At 43.3% G+C, this 23,877-nt stretch overlaps 1 protein-coding gene across 6 annotated transcripts in view; it reads right to left on the minus strand.

The window, feature by feature from the left end:
* Positions 1 to 23,877, minus strand: part of NKD1 (NKD inhibitor of WNT signaling pathway 1) — a 371,729-nt gene that overhangs the window by 142,989 nt on the left and 204,863 nt on the right. For all 6 annotated transcript variants that reach the window (XM_039503847.1, XM_039503842.1, XM_039503843.1 and 3 more), the window contains 4 exons: positions 7,062 to 7,205; positions 2,653 to 2,791; positions 2,477 to 2,509; positions 2,126 to 2,277 (listed from right to left, as the gene is read on the minus strand). In XM_039503847.1, coding sequence (XP_039359781.1) covers positions 2,126 to 2,277; positions 2,477 to 2,509; positions 2,653 to 2,677 — 210 coding nt within the window. In that variant the 5' untranslated portion in view covers positions 2,678 to 2,791; positions 7,062 to 7,205. The remainder of the gene's footprint in view (positions 1 to 2,125; positions 2,278 to 2,476; positions 2,510 to 2,652; positions 2,792 to 7,061; positions 7,206 to 23,877) is intronic.

Genomic DNA, 23,877 nt, shown 5'->3' on the forward strand with positions numbered 1-23,877 from the left:
TCAAATATAACAGTCCGGTATTGTTTGGGTATGTAAATCAATTCCATAAAATTGATTATAAATATTAGTCACTTCTGCATCTTGAAATTAACTAATAACTAAGATGCTAGGCTGCAGTCCACTTGATAGCTTAGGGGAATGGACTAGATGATCTTTTGAGTTTCCTTCTAGCTCTGCATTTCTATGATTCTATGATATCTTGGTAGATCAGTGAATCAAAGATAGGTCTTAGACTTGGTCTTGCAACCTTGACTCCATAATCTTTACACACAGCTTATCTGTTTCGGCAATAGTAGTAGAAATATCTGCTTCCATATTACATAAAATTCATATCTTAAGGAACCTTAATTAACTGTCACAGCCCGCTTCCAGCAGGATGCCAATAGCATTAAAGCAATTAGCGGGCAATGAGGCCATATATTATGGGCAATATCAGGCCACGATTATTTTGAAACATTCTACACCAAACTATATGTTAGGAGGTACAGTCAACACCCTCTATGGACCAGTGCATTCAAACACATTTCAAATTAACTAATTTTAGAGGACAGTAAAAAGTATGGATAATTTAGCTAATTGCTTAATTAACTAAGAAAAACAATTACTTTTTACTAATATATATAGAGATGAATAAAACTCATGGAGTTAGAGTTTTGCAAATCTCTCAAAGTATCGTTGAGATTCAAAAAACGTATGTTCAAATTTGTGAGGTTTTTCCTGTATTTTAAACTTATGTTTTCTTTTTGTATTCAATTTAAATTTGAGACTCTCTTTCCTAGACAAACCTGCCAGTTAAGGGTAGAACACACAAATCCAAAAGTTTGACTCGCAAAAGTGGGTTTATCTGAAGAATAATTGCAGGCAGAATTATTATGTTCTATTTATTGATACAGATTATACACACACTATTTTAAATGAGAAATTCTTTCGCCCACTGTCATCACATTTTCTGCAACACAAAACTCCAAGTCAAACCCTCAAACCAATGGTGGCTAAGAGAGTTTAACAGTGAGCAAAATTAATTTGTCCATCAATAATAAATAACACTTATATAGCATCTTACTCCTTTCGCTTAGCATCCAATGATCTCCAAATTATTTATCACTTCTCACAAGGGAAAGGTTTTAAGACCCCAACATAGTCTCTCATCCATTCTCACATCTCAAACAAGAGGAAATGTAAAGTCCAGATGTTAAGTAAAAACTGCACCATTTACAATGAAACGCCTCCTCACAAACACAAAAGTCTGCAGGATGTTTGGTGATGCTGCCCTGACTGTTTTCTGACACACATTCCTGCACTGGGGAGCACAGATTCCAGTCTCCTCATCTCTCAGGTTACTCTTCCACTGACCCAGTTTAAGGGATTGATCCAAAGCACATTGAAATCAGTGGGAGTCTTTCCATACACTTCAGTGAGCTTTGGATGAGATCCTAAAAGAGTAGATGGACAGTATTTGAGAATCACTGCCTCCTACACCCCCATCATTCCCTTCAGTTTCAAGGGGCAGCATTAAGAAAGAAACCTACAACCCACCTCTTGCCCAAACTTTACACGGAGAATTTAGAGTGAGGTGGGGTATATAGACTTCCCCCAGGAGCATATGCTCACAGATGAACTGGGAAGTGACAAGTGGCAAGCTCAAAAACTCTTTAAAAAGAAATCGTGTGACCAAAACAGTAAATAACACGTTTGGAAAGTAATAAAAAAGGCTCCTTCGTGGCTCGGCTCTCCTGAACTCCTATGTCAAAGAGTCACAGCAATAACTCTCTGCCACAGACAGTAGCTTCTCTTGGTAGGTTTTGGGAGCTGGGCGCATTCCAATGGTTTTCTGTGTGTTCCTGTTTGCAGTGGGTTTTGTACTAATCGTCCTGCTAATAAACTAGTGGGCAGGTGCCTGTACTTCTAGCAGGCTCTTACGCCAGAGGAGAGTTTGTTTTGGGATTCTAACCTCATCAAAGGGGCACCAGGAAGGAAGCCACCCACCGGGGCAGCCCCTAAAAGCAGCATCTGGGCAAAGGAGAGCAGCTGATCCTGGGAAGGGAAGGGAGAAAGGGGCTTGGGCTTTCAGTGTTTGAAGAGGAGCGGGGGAGGGGGAGTTTGTGCAGCTGAGACACTGACATACCCTGGTGCTGGAGAGCCTGCAAACAGCCCGGTGCTGGCAGCCTTGCAGGAGTCCCGTACTGCTGCCCCCGCTGCTACCGAAGTATTTCTGCTTCACCATCCAGTCCTCAATCCCTTTCCGAGCCAGGGAGGCGTTCACTGCAAAACTATCACCTAAGGAAAGCACAAGAGACAATGCCACACACTGGAGCAGCGCACCCATGCCCTCTGCCTGCCCCAGGGTGGGAGTGTTGGGGGGGGGTATAATCCTGAGCCGGCCACCACAGTCCCACCGAACCCGCCGCAGAAAGTTTTAGGGGGAGAGAGGGGTGGGGGAGTGTGAAAGTTACTAGCAATACAGAGCCATCCCTACCTTCTGGACTTTCTCTGGGTTTACAAACGGCAGCTAGGCAGGTCCACGGGAGAGTGTAGGGGAGGGAAATAATAAAGGAAGATCATTAGACACCGGTATAAAAAATCGCAGCAAACAACCCGAAATCCAAACAAGGGGGAACGGGGCTGTGGGAGTAGCAAGTGAAAGGAACTAACCATGTTTCGAGTGAAGTTTCCCCATTTCTCTGCATTGATCTGCAATTGCGATTCATTGGACTGTTTTCAGTGGTGGTTTTTTTTTTTTTAATAAAATCCCAACGTTTTTAGAAATCCATGTGCTCCACTTTCCCCCCTGCTAAAGCAAAATCAAAATCAAATCTCAGTTCCCCTTCTGCAGCACGGTCCTGCGTTCCTCCTCTCTCTGCTGAAGTCTTTCTCCTCTCTCTCCTCTTTTCCCAAAGACAGAGGCGGTTACAAAAGACCTTACTTCACCCACCAGGGAACATGATTGACACCTCATTGAGATTAGACCACTTGCAGGCAGCCTCTGGATTCCTATTGGACTGAGGCGGCACATGAAAGGGAATAAAGATCCTTTTGGAGTCTCAAAAAAAAAAAAAGAAAAAAGAAAGGAGCAGCAGCAGCTCTAGTGCATTTCACTTCCAGCCAGACACAGGCAGCAGAGCACAGAGCCACAGAGAAAGCCCAGGGAAGGCAAAAGGAGGAGGCCTCTTTCTAATAACTGAAATGTGTTTGCTAAATCTGATGCACTAGTTCATACAGCTGCAGGGAGGAAACTTTGGGAACGCGCTGCACGCTCTAAGCACACTCGGGTCCCCATCATTCCCCACGTTTAGCTGCAGCTTTCCAAATTTTTCTTCCCCTCAGGGCTGAATGAAGAAAATATACAACCTCTACCAGCCCCTGGGGTTGCACATTTTAATAAAAGGTGTCTATTGCATGTGATTATTTTTATGTTTTTCTCCCATTGGTCTCGACTGTCCATGCCAGCCAAAGTGATTTCACTGCAGACACAAGGCAGGGTGGGTAATAAAAGTGGCTTTATGCCAGCTTTGCAGTACCTAGATAGGGGACCGGCTGGGAACTGGAGCAGTCCTTGGTGCAAACTACAACAGCCTGTGAGGCTGCTCTAATTCAGGTTCTGCTGAAACTGACCTATAAGGCTGATCAGAAGCCCAGAGCAGGCTGGAGTGCAATGTGCTCCAGCAACACTCCCTATGCTTCCCTTATATGCCAGGGGCTTCAAAGGGGATTATGGCACGGGACAGTTTCACTAACATTTCAACACTGGGGAAGCACCCATACTCCAGGGGTATCCGATGGGGGAAATAACAGTATTCTTCCAGCCTTACAGCCAGCTCAAAGGAGCTGTAAGGAACCCCAGAATCAGGACCATCAGCTTCCATAAGACTTGAAAGCACTCAAACCTCACAAGATTAACCCCATAGAGCTGTAAGACTGGACTCAAAATCTGTTTATCAAACATTTTAATTACCCATTACTGTGCTCCCTCAGAAGCTAATGTCTCATTGACCTCTTGAGTGTTTTGCCTGCATCAGAACCACAGGTCTGGATGCTTCTGCTATATTTTCAGTGTTTAAAAAAAAATCTTCATATGAATGAGCTCATACCCCAGAGTAACATAATGCCTCCACATTACTGATGTGGAATGCGCCCGTACCTGGAAATTTAATACAAATATATATACCTTCTTGTAACTTCAGCAAGTTATTCCTCAGTGTAAAGTTAATTCAGGCACTCAGATACTGAGGGAGAGGCACCCTAAAACCACATAGCCCTTGATTCTCAATTTCCTAATTTCCAGAAAAGCTGGGGTGTTTTGAAAAGTGCAGATATTCTACAGGTGTAAGGTTCAATACCTTACTCATGTGCATCTTTCCTCACACAAGCCATCTCCCTGAAATCACTGCTCACATGGGAAAAGTATTGCAGGTTCAGTTCCAGAGATGTTTCTTAATGGCTTAGGGTGGTGGACAAAGGCCTCAATCAGCCTTAAAAAATAAATGAATAACATAAACTTTAAAAAAAACCTTCTCTTCCTTTTCCAGCATTTGAGACAGTGCTATTGTTTTACAGATACGATACATCAAAAAACTTGCAGTTTTGTAAAGAGAATTTTTAGTCATTAAGAACTTATTTCCTTCCTTGTGCTGGTCATTATTTTTTATTTTATGAAAATTATATCTCCCTCGGGATTCTTGGAGTTCAGCTAAGAGAGATAAAAGAGAACAAGGAGAGCAGCGTGATTACTAGTTTAAGTTTTGAGAAAGAAAAAAATGGAGATTTCCAAGAATTTTACTCTACAAACCACTACTCAAACTATACAGGGATTGGTCCAGATGGGCCCAGGCCAAAAAATTCCAGTCTACATCTGTGTTTTCAAACACTTTGATTTCAGGGGAGATGGGCTTGGAACTCATCTCAATACGAGATTCCAAAATGTATGTGGTGAAACTCTGATGTGAAGTGACTCTACAAATCACAATCACTCTTGAGACATTAACTAAAACATTTAATAGCTGATTGATCCCTGAATAATGGAGAGAGAGAAATTTGCTTTCCAGATTATTTCAACTATTTATCTGTCTAGCAAATAAAACTCATGAATTGCGACGTTCAATGATTGCAAAAGCATCAATTGCTTGTCAAATAGCCAATAATTTGCATCTCTTTTTGAATCTCTTTCTTTTTATATATTTTAATAATTTATTTGGCCTATATCTTATGTTATGTATTTGTTCCTTTGAAGACTGCTTCTTGTTTTGGGGAGAAGAAAGGGGGGGTTAGATCAATCAGACTCCTTGGGGCTTCAGATTCACCTGTGAAAATTCTGACAGATATTAGGCAATTTGAAATTATAATATCAGTTCTATTTTCCTCCCAGCGTGGCCTTTTTTCTTAAGCTAAATCAAACTCTGACTTACTCAGGGTTACAGTGACTATCTACATAATACATTTCAAGGAAATAAAAGGGCAATTTCAAAAAATGCCCTGCAATATTTTTAAAGGGACTCCACCCCACAATGTTCAACTCCTGAAACAAAATGAGGCCCCAGTTCTGCCATGAGCTCAACACAGCTGCACCACAAGTCCTTGCAGAGCCCCCATGACTTCACAAATGGTGTCGGGGTCCATCCGTGCAGACATCATGACAGGGTCAGGGCATTATATATTTGTAACAATATATGCTCTTTGCATAATTATTGCTGAAATATGGGACAAAATTCATCCTGTATTGATTTGATAAGGGATATTAGACACTCAGGTCTTGATCCTTCAAGTTGCTGAGCTCAATTTTCACAGAACTCAGCACTTCATAGGAGGTGCTCAGCAACTTGTGGGATCAGGCCCCAAATTATTTTGCCCCTTAAAATAAAGCATAGGTGGCCACCATTATCAGGGTGGAGTCCTAAAGGATGCCTGCTGTTTTCTGGTTGAACTTCATGTATGTCTTTGTACTATTCCTCTTAGCCATGACAACAGCTTCAGAGAACGATCACCTTCCTCTTGCGTGCTGTCTGTTGGTCTCTCTCTCTTACATACACACACTTCCATGTATGGTCAGAACATTTCCAGATGGGTACCTCGGTTGTTTCTAGCTCTATTGTACTTTTGAGGGCTCTTTGTTCCATTTAGGAATATAGAAATAAGCAAATAAACACAATAATGTTCTTTCATTGTTTTCCCCAAGCATTTGTAAATTGATTTTCACTACAAACTATCACATTCAAGAGGGCTAGGGTTTCTGTGTCATTTATCAGTCCCACCAGCCATGGAATTTGCACTGGAATTCACCTCTTACAGAAAAAATGGTCACAGAATCAGATATTTCTAGCCTGCATTGTTGTGAAGAAAAGTTTGAAAACCATGAATGGAGTATAAATGGACACAGTGATAGAGGTGTGACCTGCCCCATTCATAGAATGTTAACTCTGAAACCTAAAGATGTCAAGCTGGGGCATCCTGAAAGCAGAGAATTTGGAGACAGAATAAACTGAATTTTATGTAAAATAAATAATATGGGGACTATAACACTGATTGCATTACTCATTTTCATATCTAATTCAATAAAAAGCTGACATTATTAATTTATCTGAACCAGCTGCAGAACTTCTACCATTGCCGCAGAGCACATGGGATTCTGATTATAACTTTGCCTGAAACTCCAAATGCAATCTCATACTCTGATATGGCTCTTTGGAAGCTCTACAATATACTTTGGTTGCAGACCCATTCAGAAACCTTGTTTTTACTTACACTTTGAAACTTTTTCCAGCAGAATTAGACAATATGCTTCATGGACTTTATTTCAAGCTGAAATGTGAACCTCTTACTGTACCGTTCTCATTCACAGACAGACTCTACCACTTTTATTTACATAGGGAAGTACCTTCCTTCTCAGATAGGTAACTGTATCAGAATCTGGCCATTAGCTTATATTTATTTTCTGCCAGTTTGTGTTTTATGCTTCATCTGAATATTCTCATGTATCAAGTGTGTTACTGTATGTTCTGCAGTCATACCAGTTCAGGGCTGTGATCTTATTAGAGTTCGTAAACTAAGCAAGACTCAGTCTTTACTACCTGAATGGAAGATTTCCAAGGAAAATCCAGGTGCTTCAGGAAGATGTGATGACGATTTAGTAGGTGGCATTATTCCTTCAGAATCATTATTGAAGTAATGCTCCAGTGTGGATCTAGGAGGCACAGCGTTATAAGAGGTTCCATCTTTTGGATAAGATATAATAAGAAGTCCTGATTAATTATGACCAGTAATGATTTTGCAACAACAGGCTTGTCATATAGGAACATATCATACTGAAAGTAAGGAGTTTCTCTTGAAAAATCTAGGTACATAATATGGTCCATATATTAGGTTGTAAATAGAAACCATAGTTAGAGAGGGAGGGAGGGAGGGAGGGAGGGAGTGTGTGTGTGTGTGTGTGTGTGTGTGTGTGTGTGTGTGTGTGTGTGTGTGTGTGTGTGTGTGTGTGTGTGTGTGTGTGTGTGTGTGTGTGTGTGTGTGTGTGTACAGTTCTAGCACAACGGGGCCTCAGTCTGAATGGGGCCTCTAGGCACTGCCATAATACAAATAAGTATATAACAATTAGATTAGATTGAATAATTAATAACACCTATTCTTTAACTAGGGAAGGAAAGTATTCATTATTCTTTATGGGCTAATTCTTGAGGTCCTTATTCAGTTTTGGCTCAGGCAAACGTCAGTGTCATTTGGCCTGAATATATATATGGTATACAAACTGAATAGGCCCTCAAGATTTGTCTCAGTAGAGTTACAATGATCCTCATAACTGCAGGGTCTTTGAGTTACACAAAGCCTTTTGTTTTTTTCTTCGAAGGAGTCAGATGTATGTTAAGTAGTGACGTCTAATAAACTATCAGAGTAAAGTACAATCATTCATAAAGCTGTACCAATGATTAAAAGGTCTCTAATTTAACCCTGTGACCCCAGTGGAATTTGTGAAGTATGAAAGCCATGACATATAGTATTATTCATTTCCTTTTTCATTAGTGCTGACTGTACTATAATCTTGTGGAGTGTATAGAAAACCCTTTCGAATCTAGATACAGTGTAAATATGTTGAGGATGGGAAATACATTTCTCTCACCAAAGAAGTAGTACAGAAGATCACACTAGGAATTTATTTTCAACAGATAATAGCACAGTAAAATTAATGCTAATATTTGCAGTAGAAAAATGGATATGTAGGACTGGAAGAAATCATATCTGTAATTCTGGCGGCTGTTTTAAAGCCCCTAGAAAGAGTGCAGTGAAGTGCATCAAAGTACTAACATAAGGCAGTATCGCCAATACAACCTGTGTCTATTTTGATTATGTATTTGAACAACAGTTATTTTTGGTCACAGTTACAGAATATAGTCAAAAATCAGGGCTAGCATAATGGGGCACATATCACCCGGTTGCATGTGGCAATGTAAAATAAGACAGCATGAATGGGGTTCAGACTTACCATGAACCTAAATGCCATTCAAAATAGTATAAACAGGAGATGTACCTGGAAGGAATGTTCATCAGAGGCAGCAGGTTCATCAGAGGCAGGAGAATTCAATGGTAGTGCAAATTGGTGGAGCAGGGGTGATTGCACCATGCAGCTCTCCACATTTCCAGCCTGCCTAAGGCTTTTAGAAAACCCAAATAAATCATTTCTCCTTTATGCGCTACTTTGTTGATGTGCTCAAAGAGTTCTAGTGAATTAGTGAGGCACAATTTTCATTTAGAGAAATCATGCTGGTTTGCTCCATCATATCAGGTTCATCTTTTTCTATTCATGTTATATTTTTAATTATCATTTCAACAATTTTTCCCAGAACTGAAGCAAAGTTCACTTGTATAATTTCTAGGATCATCTCTAGTTACTTTTTAAAGCCAGGCACATTTACTACCCTCCAGTTCTCTGGTATATTCACTGATTTTAATGGGAGATTGAATATTTTTCTTAGCAGCTCCACCAATTCAGTTCCTATAGAAGAGCGCTTGACTATATTTAGTCCCATCTCAGGTCTGGGTAACCTGTTGCCCTTTGATTTATCAGTTTGTTGCAATTTTTTAAAGGGACAGCTCAAGAACGAGTGCACAAGAAACACACGCTAATTACAGAACTGCAGGCTGGGAACAAGCTGCTTTATTCAACTACATAAGAGAGAGGGAAAATACACACCAGCTGAACAATTAGTAACTGAGGGGTAGAGCATGGTTCCAACCCATAATATTCTGATTAACCCAGTCAGCCCCTTGCGACCACTCTGCTACATGCAGGATTCTTCTTCTCTTTAGAGACCTCAGACTAAAAAGAGCACCAAGAGCTCCACAGATGGTTTCTCTCAGACATCATTTGGGGTAAAGGCTGCTACACAAAAAGCACACTGTTTCTCTGCAATGTCCTTGTCCTCCTTAATTGTCCCTTTACCCCCTGCTTGTGCGGTCAACTCTCCAATTCTCTCACAGGCTTCCCCCTGCTGATACATTTTACCAATTTCTTGTTATTTGACTTTGTGTCTTTGTGTATTTGTACTTTGAATTCCTCGCCCTCCTCATTTCCATCCATCATTTTATCTGCCATGGTTCATGTGCCTTTCTATCACTAGGGTTGGATTTTCATTGAAGGATACATATAGTTGACTTGAATAATCTCTTGAACTGTGCCATTTAACCATATTGGTTTCCCCCCTGTATCTTCACACTTCCTTTTTTGGTTTGGGTTATGCATGTCTTCTGTGACTATGTCAACTAGCCTCCATAATGAGTCTCCAGATTTTAGATTTCCTCACTTGTGTCTCACTTCCTCATTTCTTTTTTAAACTTCCCCTTATTAAAGGTTAGTCCAGTCCTGGTCTCAAGCTCGGCCCTAGTGGATAGGTGTCAACATCATGAACACTTGCTCAAGAGATCCAGGGCCCAATTCTCTCTTTTGGAGCGGGTGTGGGAAAGGACATAAGGGAAGGAGATGCTCCAGGTATTCCCCCCAGACAGAAAAGTGTAAATTGTGCCCTCTTCCGCCATCAAATCCATGTGTGTAAGGTGAGCAGCAGCCAGTTTCAGTGAAGGTGGCTGTGCCGTATAAGGAAGAAATCATGTTTACATCTCTAAAGATGCCACCTGAGCAGGACACTCATTCCCGACTCTCAGCTCCACAGCATAAGACAAATAGAATTCCCCAAGTGCTGAAGGGTTTGTCGTTCCCAAGAGCTGTAGTGGTAGTCAAAAGGATCTGGAGCAGCCCCACTCTCGCAGCAGAGGTGATCACACAGCACTTGACACCTCCACCTTGGGAGCCTTCCAGTCAGCTTCCTCATGACCACAGCACCACAGAAGCCGTGTCTCTTAAAACTATTTAATTTATTTTGGTGACCCCCATGAGCTCCCTGGCCACCCTGGCCAAGGAAGGAAGATTGGTCAGTGACTTCAAACAGTGTTTGTCCAGCAGAAAGATGTCTATTACAGACGAGCACATTCACATTCAGATTCAGGAAAATGCATCCAGAAAGCGCTCGTGGCGATGTGAGTTCTGTGACCTTGCCAGATTGATCCTGGTTTTCTCTAGGGCTGTCCCAAATGTGAAGAGCTATCTTCAATCATGCCTGTCCTGGAGGCAGGTCTGAGGTAATCAAAGCTCTTGGTGCATTTGGAGTGCTTTCTTTGAGATGAAGCTGTTTAGGCTCATGGTGCATTGGCCTCGACACTAGTATCCTCCTGTATCTCCTTGCTTGGAGGACTTGGCGCAGCCCCAGTGCAGATGTCAACACTCAGCCCACCATATGCAGTAAGCTGAGAGATAGCAAGATGGTGATAAGGGAGACAAAGAATGCTGTTTGGACACAGATGGGCCACAGGACTCTTCTGGTGCCAGACATCTCTCTATTCCAGAGGAACAGCAGTCTAGAGACTGTGTCAGGATCTAATGTTCCCACCATTTTTTAAGTAACTGGCCAAATCAGCAGATTTTAGTAAGCCCTGGTTCAGGAATCTCATGGGTCCTGGAATTCCTGTCCAATCCCTATCCAGCCCTTGGAGCCGATCTTGGATCACCTGGTAAAGGTGGTGTGACATCTCATAACACTCTCCCTGTCATGAAGATGGCCAAGCAAAAGTCTTCTCTCTGAAGACACCATCAGCTATATATCCCATCTCCAACACAAAGGCCAGATGGTGGAGGTCACCACAACCAGAGAGAAGACTGGCCAATTACACTGAGCACCAAAACTCTGAATGTTGGCAAGGGGATTTCCTTGCCTGAAGGGTTTACCAGTCCATGATTAGAACCCTACATATTGTGGACTATCATGTTCTCATGGTCAAAGGCCAGGCTGAGCTCAGCAAGATGACTCAGCTTCGGCAGAGTCCCTTCCACAAGACAGACTGTGCACAGGACCCGGCTAGGTGCTCGGTGTGGGTGCAGCCTCTGATGCAGATAATATGAGGTGCTATCCTAAGGGGGGGTCATCTGCAGGTCTGCTTCGTGGAAGGGCTCTGTGTTCCACCAGCAGGAACTCAAGGACTGTGCTAGAACTAGTGGGGATTCTTTTGTAAAAGTTTCCCTGGTGTAAACATGGGCCAAGAGGTTCCAGCCCAAATAACTTGAACTTGCAGAACATCCCACCCATATAACATATTGTGTAAAAAGACCAACTCTTGAGCTCTTTTAAAGCATTTCTCCTTACGTTTTTCTTCTGGAGAGTATTTTGCTGAGATGAAATTTACTAACTACTATTATAATGTGCTGAGAAAGTAGAAAAATAACTGAAGTCAACATCGTGTACAGTGTGCTACACATAAAAAAAAAAGGGAGGTGAAATAAAAAATAGTGCCATGACTTCAATAATCAGAGTCTTTTTCCCTTAGCATCTAAGAGATGACAAGTGAGAAAGTTTTAATATAGAAGAGGATTTTTATTTGCATTTCTTAACAATAAGGGTGGTTTATACTCCACCTGGTGTCTTTTCTCACATCATCTTTTATGGGCTTCTCTCAGTGACAAGTACCTTTGTGCAAAGGGTTTTTTTTCTCTCTCTCTCCCCCCTCTCCAGTTCTAACTCTCTAGCAGGCTTCAGCATACAAACACAATGGAAGCATTGAAAGGAAGACAGTGGGACACCTCCTTTGATCTTCTGTTCTAATAACTTGTGTACGTATGTGTCCAAAAACAATGCTCCAAGGCTTTTCTCCTGAGCGTCTGCTGCTGCAGCCCCAAATGAAAAGAATACTCATCACAGGGGCAGTGTAATAGTTAAACTGTACTCAGAAAAATATAGTACAGGAGAGTAGTGTAAACAACAGACTGTAAACTCGGCTAAACGCTTTGATGGCTGAAAACAGCCCGGCTCCTGACAACAGACATAGGTCTGTTCAAAGCAGACACTGGGAGGGTCATCACTAAATCATACAGTTTCTTATTACTTTTCATATCCATTCTGGAGAATACCCATTGCACTTGGACAAAAGAAATGTGGCTTGCATTAGGGGAGATGTCTGTTGCTGGAAAATGCAGCTGAGCTCCTCCTTATCAGTGCTGCTCACTGGCTTTTTTGTAAGAGCTAGTTCAAACAGCAAACCTGGATTGTTTATATATTTATTTATTTTGGAGGCTCTTTCTAATTAAGTGGATTTGGGGAAAAAACAGCATGAAAAAAGACCAGTTGCGCACAAATCTAGATGCAGATAAGCTTCCCTTATGCAAGCAATAATCAGGGGAAGGAAGCAAAAGAGAAAGCTGGCTGATTAATCAAGGTCCTGTTGTTTACATGCACACACCGTATATGTATGCAAAAAGCAGAGATGGGCCCAATCCAAAACTGAGCCCACGCACATCCCTTAACTTTGGGAAGAGGATGTTGAAGTCAGAATCTGGATCCAAATTTGAATTGGACAGCTAGGGCAAAGTAACCCTAGGGCTTGATTTTACTGCCACAGTCCTGGTTTTCCATGTTATGTCCTGGTGTCCCAGGAACTTCTTTCAGGCCTTGGCTTTTCATTTCAACAGAAGGGGGGATTTTTCAATAACTAAAACATTTTTCAGAGTTGGATGATAAACTCATTCAGAATACCATGGGACTGGAAAAATCCCTTCACTCTGAGACACATGCCGGTGTCACTGTTGAGCCAAAACTGGCAGCAGCCACCATGAGTCGCAACTGTTTGCCCCAAAGTGTCCCACTTTATAACCTTAGTAGTATGGGCAGTTTAAGTTTGGGCCAATTTTTTATTTGCTTATATGTTAAATCTTTGGTCACTATTGGTTTTTATTACTACATCCTTGTTTACACTCAGGAATGGACCTGAGACAACAATTGGTTTGTGGAGAACAGAAGACTGGCCATAATGGGTCACACTAATGGTCCATCTAGTCCAGTATCTTGTCTTCTGACAGTGGCCAACGCCAGATGCTTCAGGGGAATGAATGGAACAGGGTAATTATGGAGTGATGCATACCCTATCGTTCAGTCCCGGCTTCTGGCAGTCTGAGGCTTAAGGACACCCAGAGCATGGGGTTGCATCCTTGATCATCTTGGCCAATAGCAAAGAATTCCTTTAGCTTCTCTTGTCTTCATTGAGTGCTCCTGTAGCACCTTGATTGTCCAGTGGTCCCACTGATTGTTTGGCAGGCTTCCTGCTTCTGATGTACGTAAAAACATTTTTGCTATTAGTTTTTCTGTCTTTTGCTAGTGGCTCTTCAAATTCTTTGTTGGCCTGTCTAATTATACTTTTATACTTGACTTGCTAGAGTTTACGCTCCTTTCTATTTACCTCAGGAAGATTTGACTTCCAATTGGTAAAGGATGCCTTTTTGCCTATAACCACTTCTTTCACTCTGCTGGTTAGCCAGGGTGGCATTTTTTTCCGTCTTCTTACTTTTTTGTGTGTGTAGGGAGGGAAACATTTAGTTGGAGTCTCTATTATGGTGTTTTATAAAAGTTTCCATGCAGCTTGCAGACATTTTGCTCGAGTCTGTTCCTTTTAATGTCCATTTAACTAGCTCATTTTTGTGTAGTTCCCCTTTTTGAAGTTAAATGTTACTGTAGTGGATTTTTTGGTTATTTCCCTCCCTACAAGAATGTTACATTTCATTGCATTATCGTTGCTATTGCCAAGCGATTCAGCTATATTCACCTCTTGGAACATATCCGGGGAGCCACTTAGGACAAAATCAAGAATTGCCTCTCCCCTTCTGGGTTCCAGAACTAGCTGCTCCAAGAAGTAGCCATTCACAGTGTCTAGAAATTATATCTATGCATCTTATCCTGAGGTGACATGTACCCAGTCAATATAGGGATAGTTGAAATCCCCCGTTATTACTGCGTTTTCTGGTTTTGCAATCTCTCTAATCTCCCCAAGTATTTCACAATCAAATTGGACTGGGTGCTATGGTTACGCAAGGATGCAGGGAGCAGCTGAAGAGACCAAAGGTCTTTCCCCATTTTGGAATACGGAGCTCTGCACTGCTGGATGCAGAACAGACCTGTGGTAGGCTGCAGCTCACAGCAGGTTCTCAGTGATGCATTCTGCAATGTTTAAATAGAAATAATGTAGTTGTTAAATTAAAGCACTCAATGCCTACTAAAAAGAACACAGAAAGCCTTGTCTAGACGTAGGGATCAGAACTGGTGAGCTATACCAAATTACCAGCCAGTGATTGCCCGGTCATCACTACTCCTGTGATTGGGCAAGACCTTAAGCTGTTTAAATGAGTTGCATTTGCTGAAACAAAGAGAATTGGTGTCTCCCTTACAGTGCATTGGCCCTGATGCAACCCCTGCAGCACAGACAACATCATTTAAACAGCCTTTGTGGTCTATCTATGTTCTCTAAACCGTTCAAATGGCAACACTAACTGGTTTCATTTAAAAAATGCCCCCTTTGCTTTTTCCATTTTACACCTATTGCAACCCCTAGGCACGTGCATTAAAATATAACACAATCCTAAGGGAACTTGTGAACAAAATCCTCCCCACCCCACACACACACCAGCTTCTGAGTGGATAAATATGAGATGATCAAGTAAGCAAAATAAACACCTATGTATTTTATTTTACAGTCCATTTATTTTTTTCTCCTCTTAGCTTTTGGTGATGTAAATGGATTCTGCACTAAATGCAGTCTCACAAAATCCCCCGGACATACCTGCCATATAAACCTTAATTGCTGTGTTAATGCTCAGATATGATGGGTGCCTTAGAAATACCTAGGACTACTGAAAGAGATGTATTTTTCCAACTTTGAGACACATTTGTAAGAAAGAGGGAGCCCAAATCATGGTGTCAAAGGGTTGTAGCAGAGCTGGTCAAATAGCACTATATATGCCACACCCCCAATGAAAAAAAATCTGGTTTTGGCTTTTTCCTTTCTCTGCCTTTTTCCTTTGGGAGATAAAGGGAGTGAGGATCGTGTGTGGGGTGGGGGAGGGCCGGGCGAGGAACACTATATTTTTTTCAATTAAAAAACTGGAAATATTCAACCAAACTGGAAATATTCAACCAAACTGAAAATTTTCCCTGAAAATTTTTGTTTAGTCAAACAAGCCGTCCTTTATTCTTCAACAAAATATTTCAGGCAAAAATTTTCCAGCTGGCCCTAGTCATGAACCAGCCGGATTGTCCCCCTCCAGTATAGGAGGAGTCCAAACAGCCATACAGTTGGAGTAGGTGGCGCCACCTCACCACCACTCGAGCCCCCAGGAAAAGCCATGCTGGGGGAAAAGAGAGCATGTCCAGGGTATTCCTATTCCACAGCTATTTCTGCCTACCACAAAAACCCACAGGGGGGCACGGACAGCTGAGCACAAATTAGGGCATCCCTCAGGCTGCGCCAGTATAGAAGATGAAAACAGGTGGCGTAAAGCTCTCTCCCAGCTTGGTCCCTGCACCAAGCTCAGCTCAGGCCGTGCCTACATTAGAAAGAGTTTGTCAACAGAGCTATACTGGCAAACCTTCCTAGTGGAGAGGCTGCTTATATCAGAAAAAGAGTTCTTTTGCTACTGTAGCTTATACCATTTTCCTGAACGTCAACTCTAAAGTTTTTGCTGGCACAGTTCTGTCAGTTAAGGGTGTGATTTTTTTTTCACCGCCCTAACTGACATTGCTGTGCCAGCAAAACTTTTAAGTGGAGCCCAGGCCTCAGCCACAGAGGTGGGCTTGGCCCACAGACCCCCTCTGGATGTCAAGCAGCACACTGTGCAATTCATTCCTCGTATGGCTGAGCAGCTGTACAATAATCTACAAACTATTAAAAGAAAATCTTGCTTCAGAAAGGGTTTCCTCACATATTTCTAGAGTGTTTCCTAATGAGAGTGGGAAATCATTAGTCGAACTGACTTTCCAACTTGAGAAGCCAGCCTACATCTTTGTGGGCAGAATATACCTCAGCTTGCTCCCCTTTGTTGAATAAATGCTGTATAACTCAAGCCAGTCAATAGATTAATTTACGTGACTCACACAATTCTACTGAAACCAAGGGGACTTTTTACTTGATTTTTGACAGTGTGTTCTGCATTTTATTTATTATAAACTGTTTTATTTTTCATCCCTCATCTTTCACATAGCACAAAATGTATCCCTGGAATTATGGCCTCCTGACAAACCACCAAGGGGTTGAAACATATTAGGCCAACTAACTAGTGCAAATCAGGAGTAACGCTACTAAAAAACACACCTAGTGTAAAATTGGTCTGAGAGGAATAACAGGTCCATACAATTTACATTTTAATTGCACAGATGTCTCTACCTCTGGAGCTGCAAGTTGGGGGTACAAATATGCTGATCGTTCCTGGATGAAAGTTAGAGGTGGGATATGGGCCATAATTATGACGATGCGTAACATAATACATTTAGCAAATGATAATACAAACCACCACTGAAAACTCTATCAGGAAAGGAAATAATAGTGTGTATTTAGAGCGAAGGAAGAAAGATTAAAGGGAGATTCCCATGGTTTCCTGAGACTCATTAACAACTGTTAAAGAAGAGAATGGGCAAGTAAGGGTAAGAGAGGCAGGTAGGCATTGTGCTAGTTTTTAACAAAAGGGGTGAAGATATGAAAATAACACTGTTCCTTGAATAACTATCTGAGGCTTTATTTATACTTTAAAATGAGGTAAACAAATCACATCCCAGACTGATGTATCTATGCCAACCTAACCCCCAGTGTAGATGCAGCTATGTGGATGGGAGAATACTTCTATCAACATAGCTACCATCCCTCAGGGAGGTGGTGTTCCTACACCAACAGGCAAACCCCTTCCGTCAGTGGAGGCTGTGTCTACACTACAGGGTTATGCCAGCATAGCTATGGTGACACAGCTATGGCAATACAGTCTCCATAGTGTAGATATATCTTGAGATGGGATATCACAGATAGGACTAATTACGCCACTGAAAAATTAACATTGCAGTGTTAAAGGAACTTAAATGAGAATAGAGTTGACAAAGGCAGACAGACAGTTAGCATCACACACAAACCCCTGTCTCTAAGCAGTACAGTAGGATAATACAGAATGATCTGGATTGTTTGATAAACAGACCACAAGCAAACAATATGTAGTTTAATATGACTAAGTGCAAATGATACACCCTGGAACAAAGAATGGAGGCCTTACTTCCAGGATGGGAGACACTATCCTGGGAAGCAGTGACTCTGAAAAAGATTTGGGGGCCGTGGTGGATAATTAGCTGAACATGAGCTCCCAGTTGGATGCTGTGGCTAAAAGGGCTAATGTGATCCTTGGATGTACAAGCGGGAATCTCAAATAGGAGTACAGAGGTTATTTTACCTCTATATTTGGCACTGGTGTGATTGCTGCTGGAAAGCTGTGTCCAGTTCTGATGCTCAAAATTCAAGAAGGATTTTGAAAAACTGAACAGGGTTTAGAGAATAACTACAGAAATGATTAAAAGATTAGTAAACCTGCCTTATAATCATTCAGTGTCTTGACTCTTATCTATTTAGCTTAACAAAGACAGTTAAAGAGTGAATGCGCTCTTCAGTGTAGCAGAGAAAGGTATAACATGATCCAATGGCTGAAAATTTAAGCTAGACGAATTCAGAGTGGAAATAAGGTGCAAATTTTTTACAGTGAGAGTCATTGATCATTGCAACAACGTAACAAGGGTCGTGATGGATTCTCCATCACTGACAATTTTTAAATCAAGATTGGATGTTTTTCAAAAAGATCTGCTCTAGGAATTACGTTGGAAAAGTTCAATAGCCTGTGTTATGCTGGAGGTCAGACTAGATGATCACAATAGTCTCTTCTGGCCTTGGAATCTATAATTGAGTTGTAGTGGCTACCTATGTGTTGCAAAGTGCCTGGAAATAGACGGAGCCACCCAAAATATTGATCCAGATGTGTAGACCCGGCCCAAACAACTTTGTGAGCATCTGCACACTTGCATTCTGCAGCATATACCACAATTGTGTGTGCAGTTCTGTAGAGCTCCACCGTTCATGGGTGGCGGGTATCATAGACTGGGGGAGGCTGAGCCTCCCCAAACAGCCAGGTGTGGCCCTGCCCACACTCCGCCCCCAGTCTCCCTTCTGCTTCCCGCACTGCAGGCGGCTCTTCCTCTGTGCTATCATGGTCCCAGCAGGGGCTGGCACTGGGGCCACGCTGACCGGCCACTCGGCACTCGGGGGTAGGGCTGGGGCCAGGCTTCCCAGCCTCCTGGTGCTCCGGGGGGGAGGTGGGCTGGGGCCGCTAGCCTGGGGCAGGAGGCAGCAGCCACAGTGGGGGTGGGCTGGGAGTGCCAGCCTAGGGCAGGGGTCAGCAGCCTCAGGGGGGGCAGGCTGGGCTGCAGAAGGGGCAGGGCCTCGGGTGGAAGGGATGGGGCTGGAGGGTTAACCTCCCCAAGCCAGCGGTTCACCCACCGCCCATGCCACCATTGTAGAATTATCTATTAGAGGTGCCTAGGAATAATGATTTGGGATGGTTTCCTACACGTGTTGAAGCTGCAGACGCTAGATGGAATTATGCTTCTTATCTTCTGATTTTCCACTATTTATATTGAAACGTTGTAAGACAAGCTCCCATGTACAAAGTGTACAAATCAGGGGCCTTCTTTTATATGTAAAAATGTACAAGAAATGAAATTGGGTTTATGTTATATGCTTTTCCTAGTAGCAAAATCAAAATAAATAATTTTTTAGGCTTCTAAAATTTTGAAGGAAAAAAAAAAAATAAGAGAATCCTCCTTACCCCCAGGTCATGGAGTGGCAATAGAACTGCCATCCGGCTGCAGCTACTTTTCATCTGATCTGGGTGGGGATTAGAATCCAGGTTCTACTTTAACTTGGGCTGGAACCTGCCCATTTTGTAATGAGGATGCAGGTTAAATTACTCATTTGCTGACAGTCCTCCAATGCCCTTCCCACAATTCCCCACCTCCAAGGCACAGACAAGTTCTCTCATAATTAACTGGGAAAGGATCTTAGAGCATCTCAGTACCAAAAGAAACACGGGATATGTCCTCAGATACAAATGGGCAAGTTCAGAAGCAACGAAGACACAGTAATATAGGTAATGCTTTGCTGTGAGGATGCTTGCACCCAAGTGAGGCTAACCTGGGTGCTCAGTCCAGGTGCTGATCACACAGGTTAATTGTTGCTGTAGCCTCTCTCTTGTCAAACGTTTCATGAATTTACCACCAGGCAGATTTATGGTTTTGCATGTCCAAAAAGGTTGAAATATACCTTTTCTCGGCATTTTGACATGATAGCAGGTGAAACTCAGCAATTTAAACTGCATTTTTGAGATTTTATGTACATTCAAACCAGAAACATTACACAAAATTCAGGGGGCATGAATCCACACAAATTAAAACTAAGACCCACTGAAAACTAAAACTTCTGTGACTGACATGGCTCCAAACAAATGCCCTTTATGCTCATATGACACATCATTAAAGATGTTGAAACAACAGAAGTACTGTTAGGGTGACAGATAATTGAGCCATTAGAACAGGGGCTCACATATTTTTTTTTTAAAAATAGTATGGACATCTTAATAGAGAGGTTGCCCCATGGACTACCTCCACTACCAGTCATGGTATCACAGGCCGCCTCGTCTTTGCAAGCGTGTAACGTCCATACAGCAATTGCTGCTTGGAAAATAACAGCAGGAAATTATTTATGCATTTTAGGTTCATTTATGCTATTTATTTGCTGGAAATAAGGAGCAGAAAGCAGCACCATATGACCAGCCAGCTCTCCATGGACCACCAGCACAATGTCCTTGGGCCACAGACTGAGAATCTCTACATTAGAACATCTCTGGTTCTGTAATGAAAGTGTGAATCACAGGAGTGCTGGCAGGAGACTAATCTTTCTTTTCCTTGCCCAGTCACATGACATTGATTTGGCTTACAAAAGGGTATACAGCAGTTGGTGTCCAATGCCATTACAAGTGTTGCAACTGGCCTTTTATGTCCATGCTGTTTCAAGATTTCACTTTCACATGAGATATTAGATTTGCAACAGCTTCAACTGCATTTTACCTCAGTTGCTCTGATCTTCACTTTCAGCTATTAGGAAAATTCAGTTGCAACTTCCTGCTTGGATTTTAAATAAATATTGCAAATTACATTCCTGAGTTTAAAAATGCTACAGTGCTCCAAGACATAACCAAGTTGGAGGTCCGGAGTGGAGGTAGGCGAGAAATTCTGTGATTTAATTTTTTTTTCCATTCTCAAACTAAAACAACATTTCTTAAAATTTCTCACAAAATAAAATTTAAATTCAAATGATTTCAGGGCAATTGAAACATTTTCTTTTGATAAAATAGACACATTTTATTTCAATGCTGAGCTTTTTAAAATTTTATATTCTACTACATACTATTTTTAAAAATGAAATGAAAGGTCATGTTGCAATGAAAAATCAGAACATTCTGTTCCAAAAAGGTTGAAATATTCCATATTGACCTTACTGAAATTCGTTCCAGTTTTTTATCTAACCAAAATTTTCTCAAAAGCAAAATTTTTGGCTTTTGACAAATTAGGCCTGGTCTACACTAGGACTTTAATTCGAATTTAGCAGCGTTAATTCGAATTAACCGTGCACCCGTCCACACCAGGAAGCCATCTAATTCGACCTAGAGGGCTCTTTAGTTCGAATTCGGTACTCCACCCCGACGAGGGGAGTAGCGCTAAATTCGACATGGCTATGTCGAATTAGGCTAGGTGTAGATGCAAATCGAACTTACTAGCTCCGGGAGCTATCCCACACTGCACCACTCTGTTGACGCTCTGGACAGCAGTCCGAGCTCAGATGTTCTGATCAGCCATACAGGAAAAGCACAGGGCAAATTTGAATTCCTTTTCCTGTCTGGCCAGTTTGAATCTCATTTCCTGTGTGGACATCGTGGCGAGCTCAGCAGCACTGGCAGCGATGCAGAGCTCTCCAGCAGAGGAGTCCATGCAATCTCAGAGTAGAAAGAGGGTCCCAGCATGGACTGACCGGGAAGTCTTGGATCTGATCGCTGTGTGGGGCGATGAGTCTGTGCTTTCGGAGCTGCGCTCCAAAAAATGGAATGCAAAGACCTACGAGAAGGTCTCCAAAGCCATGGCACTCAGAGGATACAGCCGGGATGCAACGCAGTGCCGCGTGAAAATCAAGGACCTGAGACAAGGCTACCAGAAAATCAAAGCGGCAAACGGACACTCCGGAGCCCAGCCCCAGACATTCCGCTTCTACGAGGCACTGCATGCCATTCTCGGTGGGTCTGCCACCACTGCCCCACCAGTGACCGTGGACTCTGAGGATGGGATAGTGTCGAGGGGCAGTTTCTCGGCGATGTTCGCCAATGGGGAAGATGAGGAAGGGTTTGTGGAGGACGAGGCAGGCGACAGCGGTTACAATACTGCTTTCCCCAACAGCCAGGATCTCTTCATTACCCTCACAGAGATCACCTACCAACCCTCCCCGGCCGTTAACCCGGACTCCGAATCAGGGGAAGGATCAGTCGGTAAGTGCTATAAACATGTAAACATTTATTTTTTAACAAAACAGGAATAAAAACTATATAAAAAGAAGGTCAATGCATATAGGGATGGAACAGAAATCCTCTTGGGACAGTTCTACGAAGCTCTCTGAGAGGTACTCGAAAAGCCTCCGCAGGAGGTTCCTGGGGAGAGGTGCCTTGTTGGGTGCTCCGTGGAAGCACACTCTTCCGCGCCAGGCCATCCTGAGGTATAATGGGAGCATCGCCTCGACCAGCATGGCAGCATAGGGCCCTGGTCTGTGCAGGGATTCACGCAGCATTCGCTCTCTGTTTCTCCTGGAGACCCGCCTCAGGGTGATCTCGCTCGGGGACTGCTGCATCTAATTAGGGGAATTACTTTAATGTTACTATTGTGAATGCTTGACTTTTCCTTTGCATAACAATGACCGTCGTTTAACAGCCACGTGTTGTAGGCTGCAGAGGAAAAGCATACAGGGATCTTTCCCGGGGACAGCCGCGAGGGGCTGGAACAGGGTCAGACTTTATGCTTTCCAGATTGCCTGCAGCAGGAGGGCACTGCTATCCATTAACTGTTAAGCAGCCTAAAGTTTACGGCTTACCAGGCCTGGCTGCTACACGGATTCTGCTGTCCTGCCCCGCTTGTCCGATCTCCAGTGCAAGACCCCAGGCAATAAAAGCGAATGCCGAAAATTCGAACTTGTCCTGAGAGCACATGAGATTAGGTGCCCTGTATGGTCTTGTTCACAGAAACTGAGTAGACTGTGTTCAGTGTTCGCAAACATGTATCTTTGCAAGGAAATCACTTCCTTTTTCCCATCGCACAGCTGCGGCTCTTTCCCGAACTGCCCCGGCATCCCCCTCACAGAGGCTGGCGCAGATTAGGTGGCGAAAGAAAAAGACTCGGGACGAGATGTTCGCTGAACTGATGGCCTGCTCCAGAGCCGAGGCGGCCCAGCAGAGCCAGTGGAGGGAGACCCTCTCTCAGCAGCAGCGCTCACACAGCGAATGGGAGGACAGGTGGCGGCAGGAAGACCAGCAGGCGACTCAAACGCTGCTTGGACTAATGAGGGAGCAAACGGACACGCTCCGGCGCCTTGTGGATGTTCTGCAGGACCACAGGCAGGAGCAGAGAGCCCCCCTGAACTGTATCTACAACCGCCCTCCCCCGCCACAAAGTCCTGTCCCCCCGTCACTCAAAATCACAAGAAGGAGGGGCGCTAGGGGCCGTGAAAACTGTCACTCCACCCCAGCAGAGCGCTCATGTACCAAACAGCTCTCATTCCCTAAAGTATGAGAATTGCTTGCCTTCCTGGCTCACCCGATCCGAAATCCCAGTTTCATCCCCCAACTGTGTAGTTGAGTATTAAAAATAGTTTGCTGTTCATTACTGTTTCCGTCATGTTTCTTTGCAGAAGACTTTGTGTGAAGGGGGGGGAGGGGTTTGTTAATTGCATAGGACAGCCACCATTAACAGGGTACAGACATGGGGGCAGGATCAACAGCAGGTCACACACAGAGTGCAGTCACTAGGCACCCGGGTCACTCTGCGAGGTGTCTGCTGCCCCAGGTCAGTCTGGGAGGTGTATGTTGTCCCAGGGTCCGAGCGCCTGGCATCCACAAATGGCAAGGCAGGCTGCCCTTACCATGCCCTTCCACCCTAGCCATGAACCTCTCCGATGCCCTGAGCCCCAGCCAGAGCCATCATCCCCCCACACCTACTCACCCTTCCCACACACCCTCACCCTTCCTGCAAACCCATCCCTTCCTGCACACCCTCCGGTAACCGTCCTCCCCCCAGAGACCGCTGTAGGAGCAGGAGCCTGTCAGTCCTCGAGTGTAGAAGCGGTCTGTACATCACTGCACACCGTACCCACCACAGTCTGCGTCCCTGTTGGAACCCTTGAACGAGAATT

This window comes from Mauremys reevesii, linkage group 16 (assembly GCF_016161935.1).
Source record: "Mauremys reevesii isolate NIE-2019 linkage group 16, ASM1616193v1, whole genome shotgun sequence".
Classification (NCBI taxonomy): domain Eukaryota; kingdom Metazoa; phylum Chordata; order Testudines; family Geoemydidae; genus Mauremys; species Mauremys reevesii.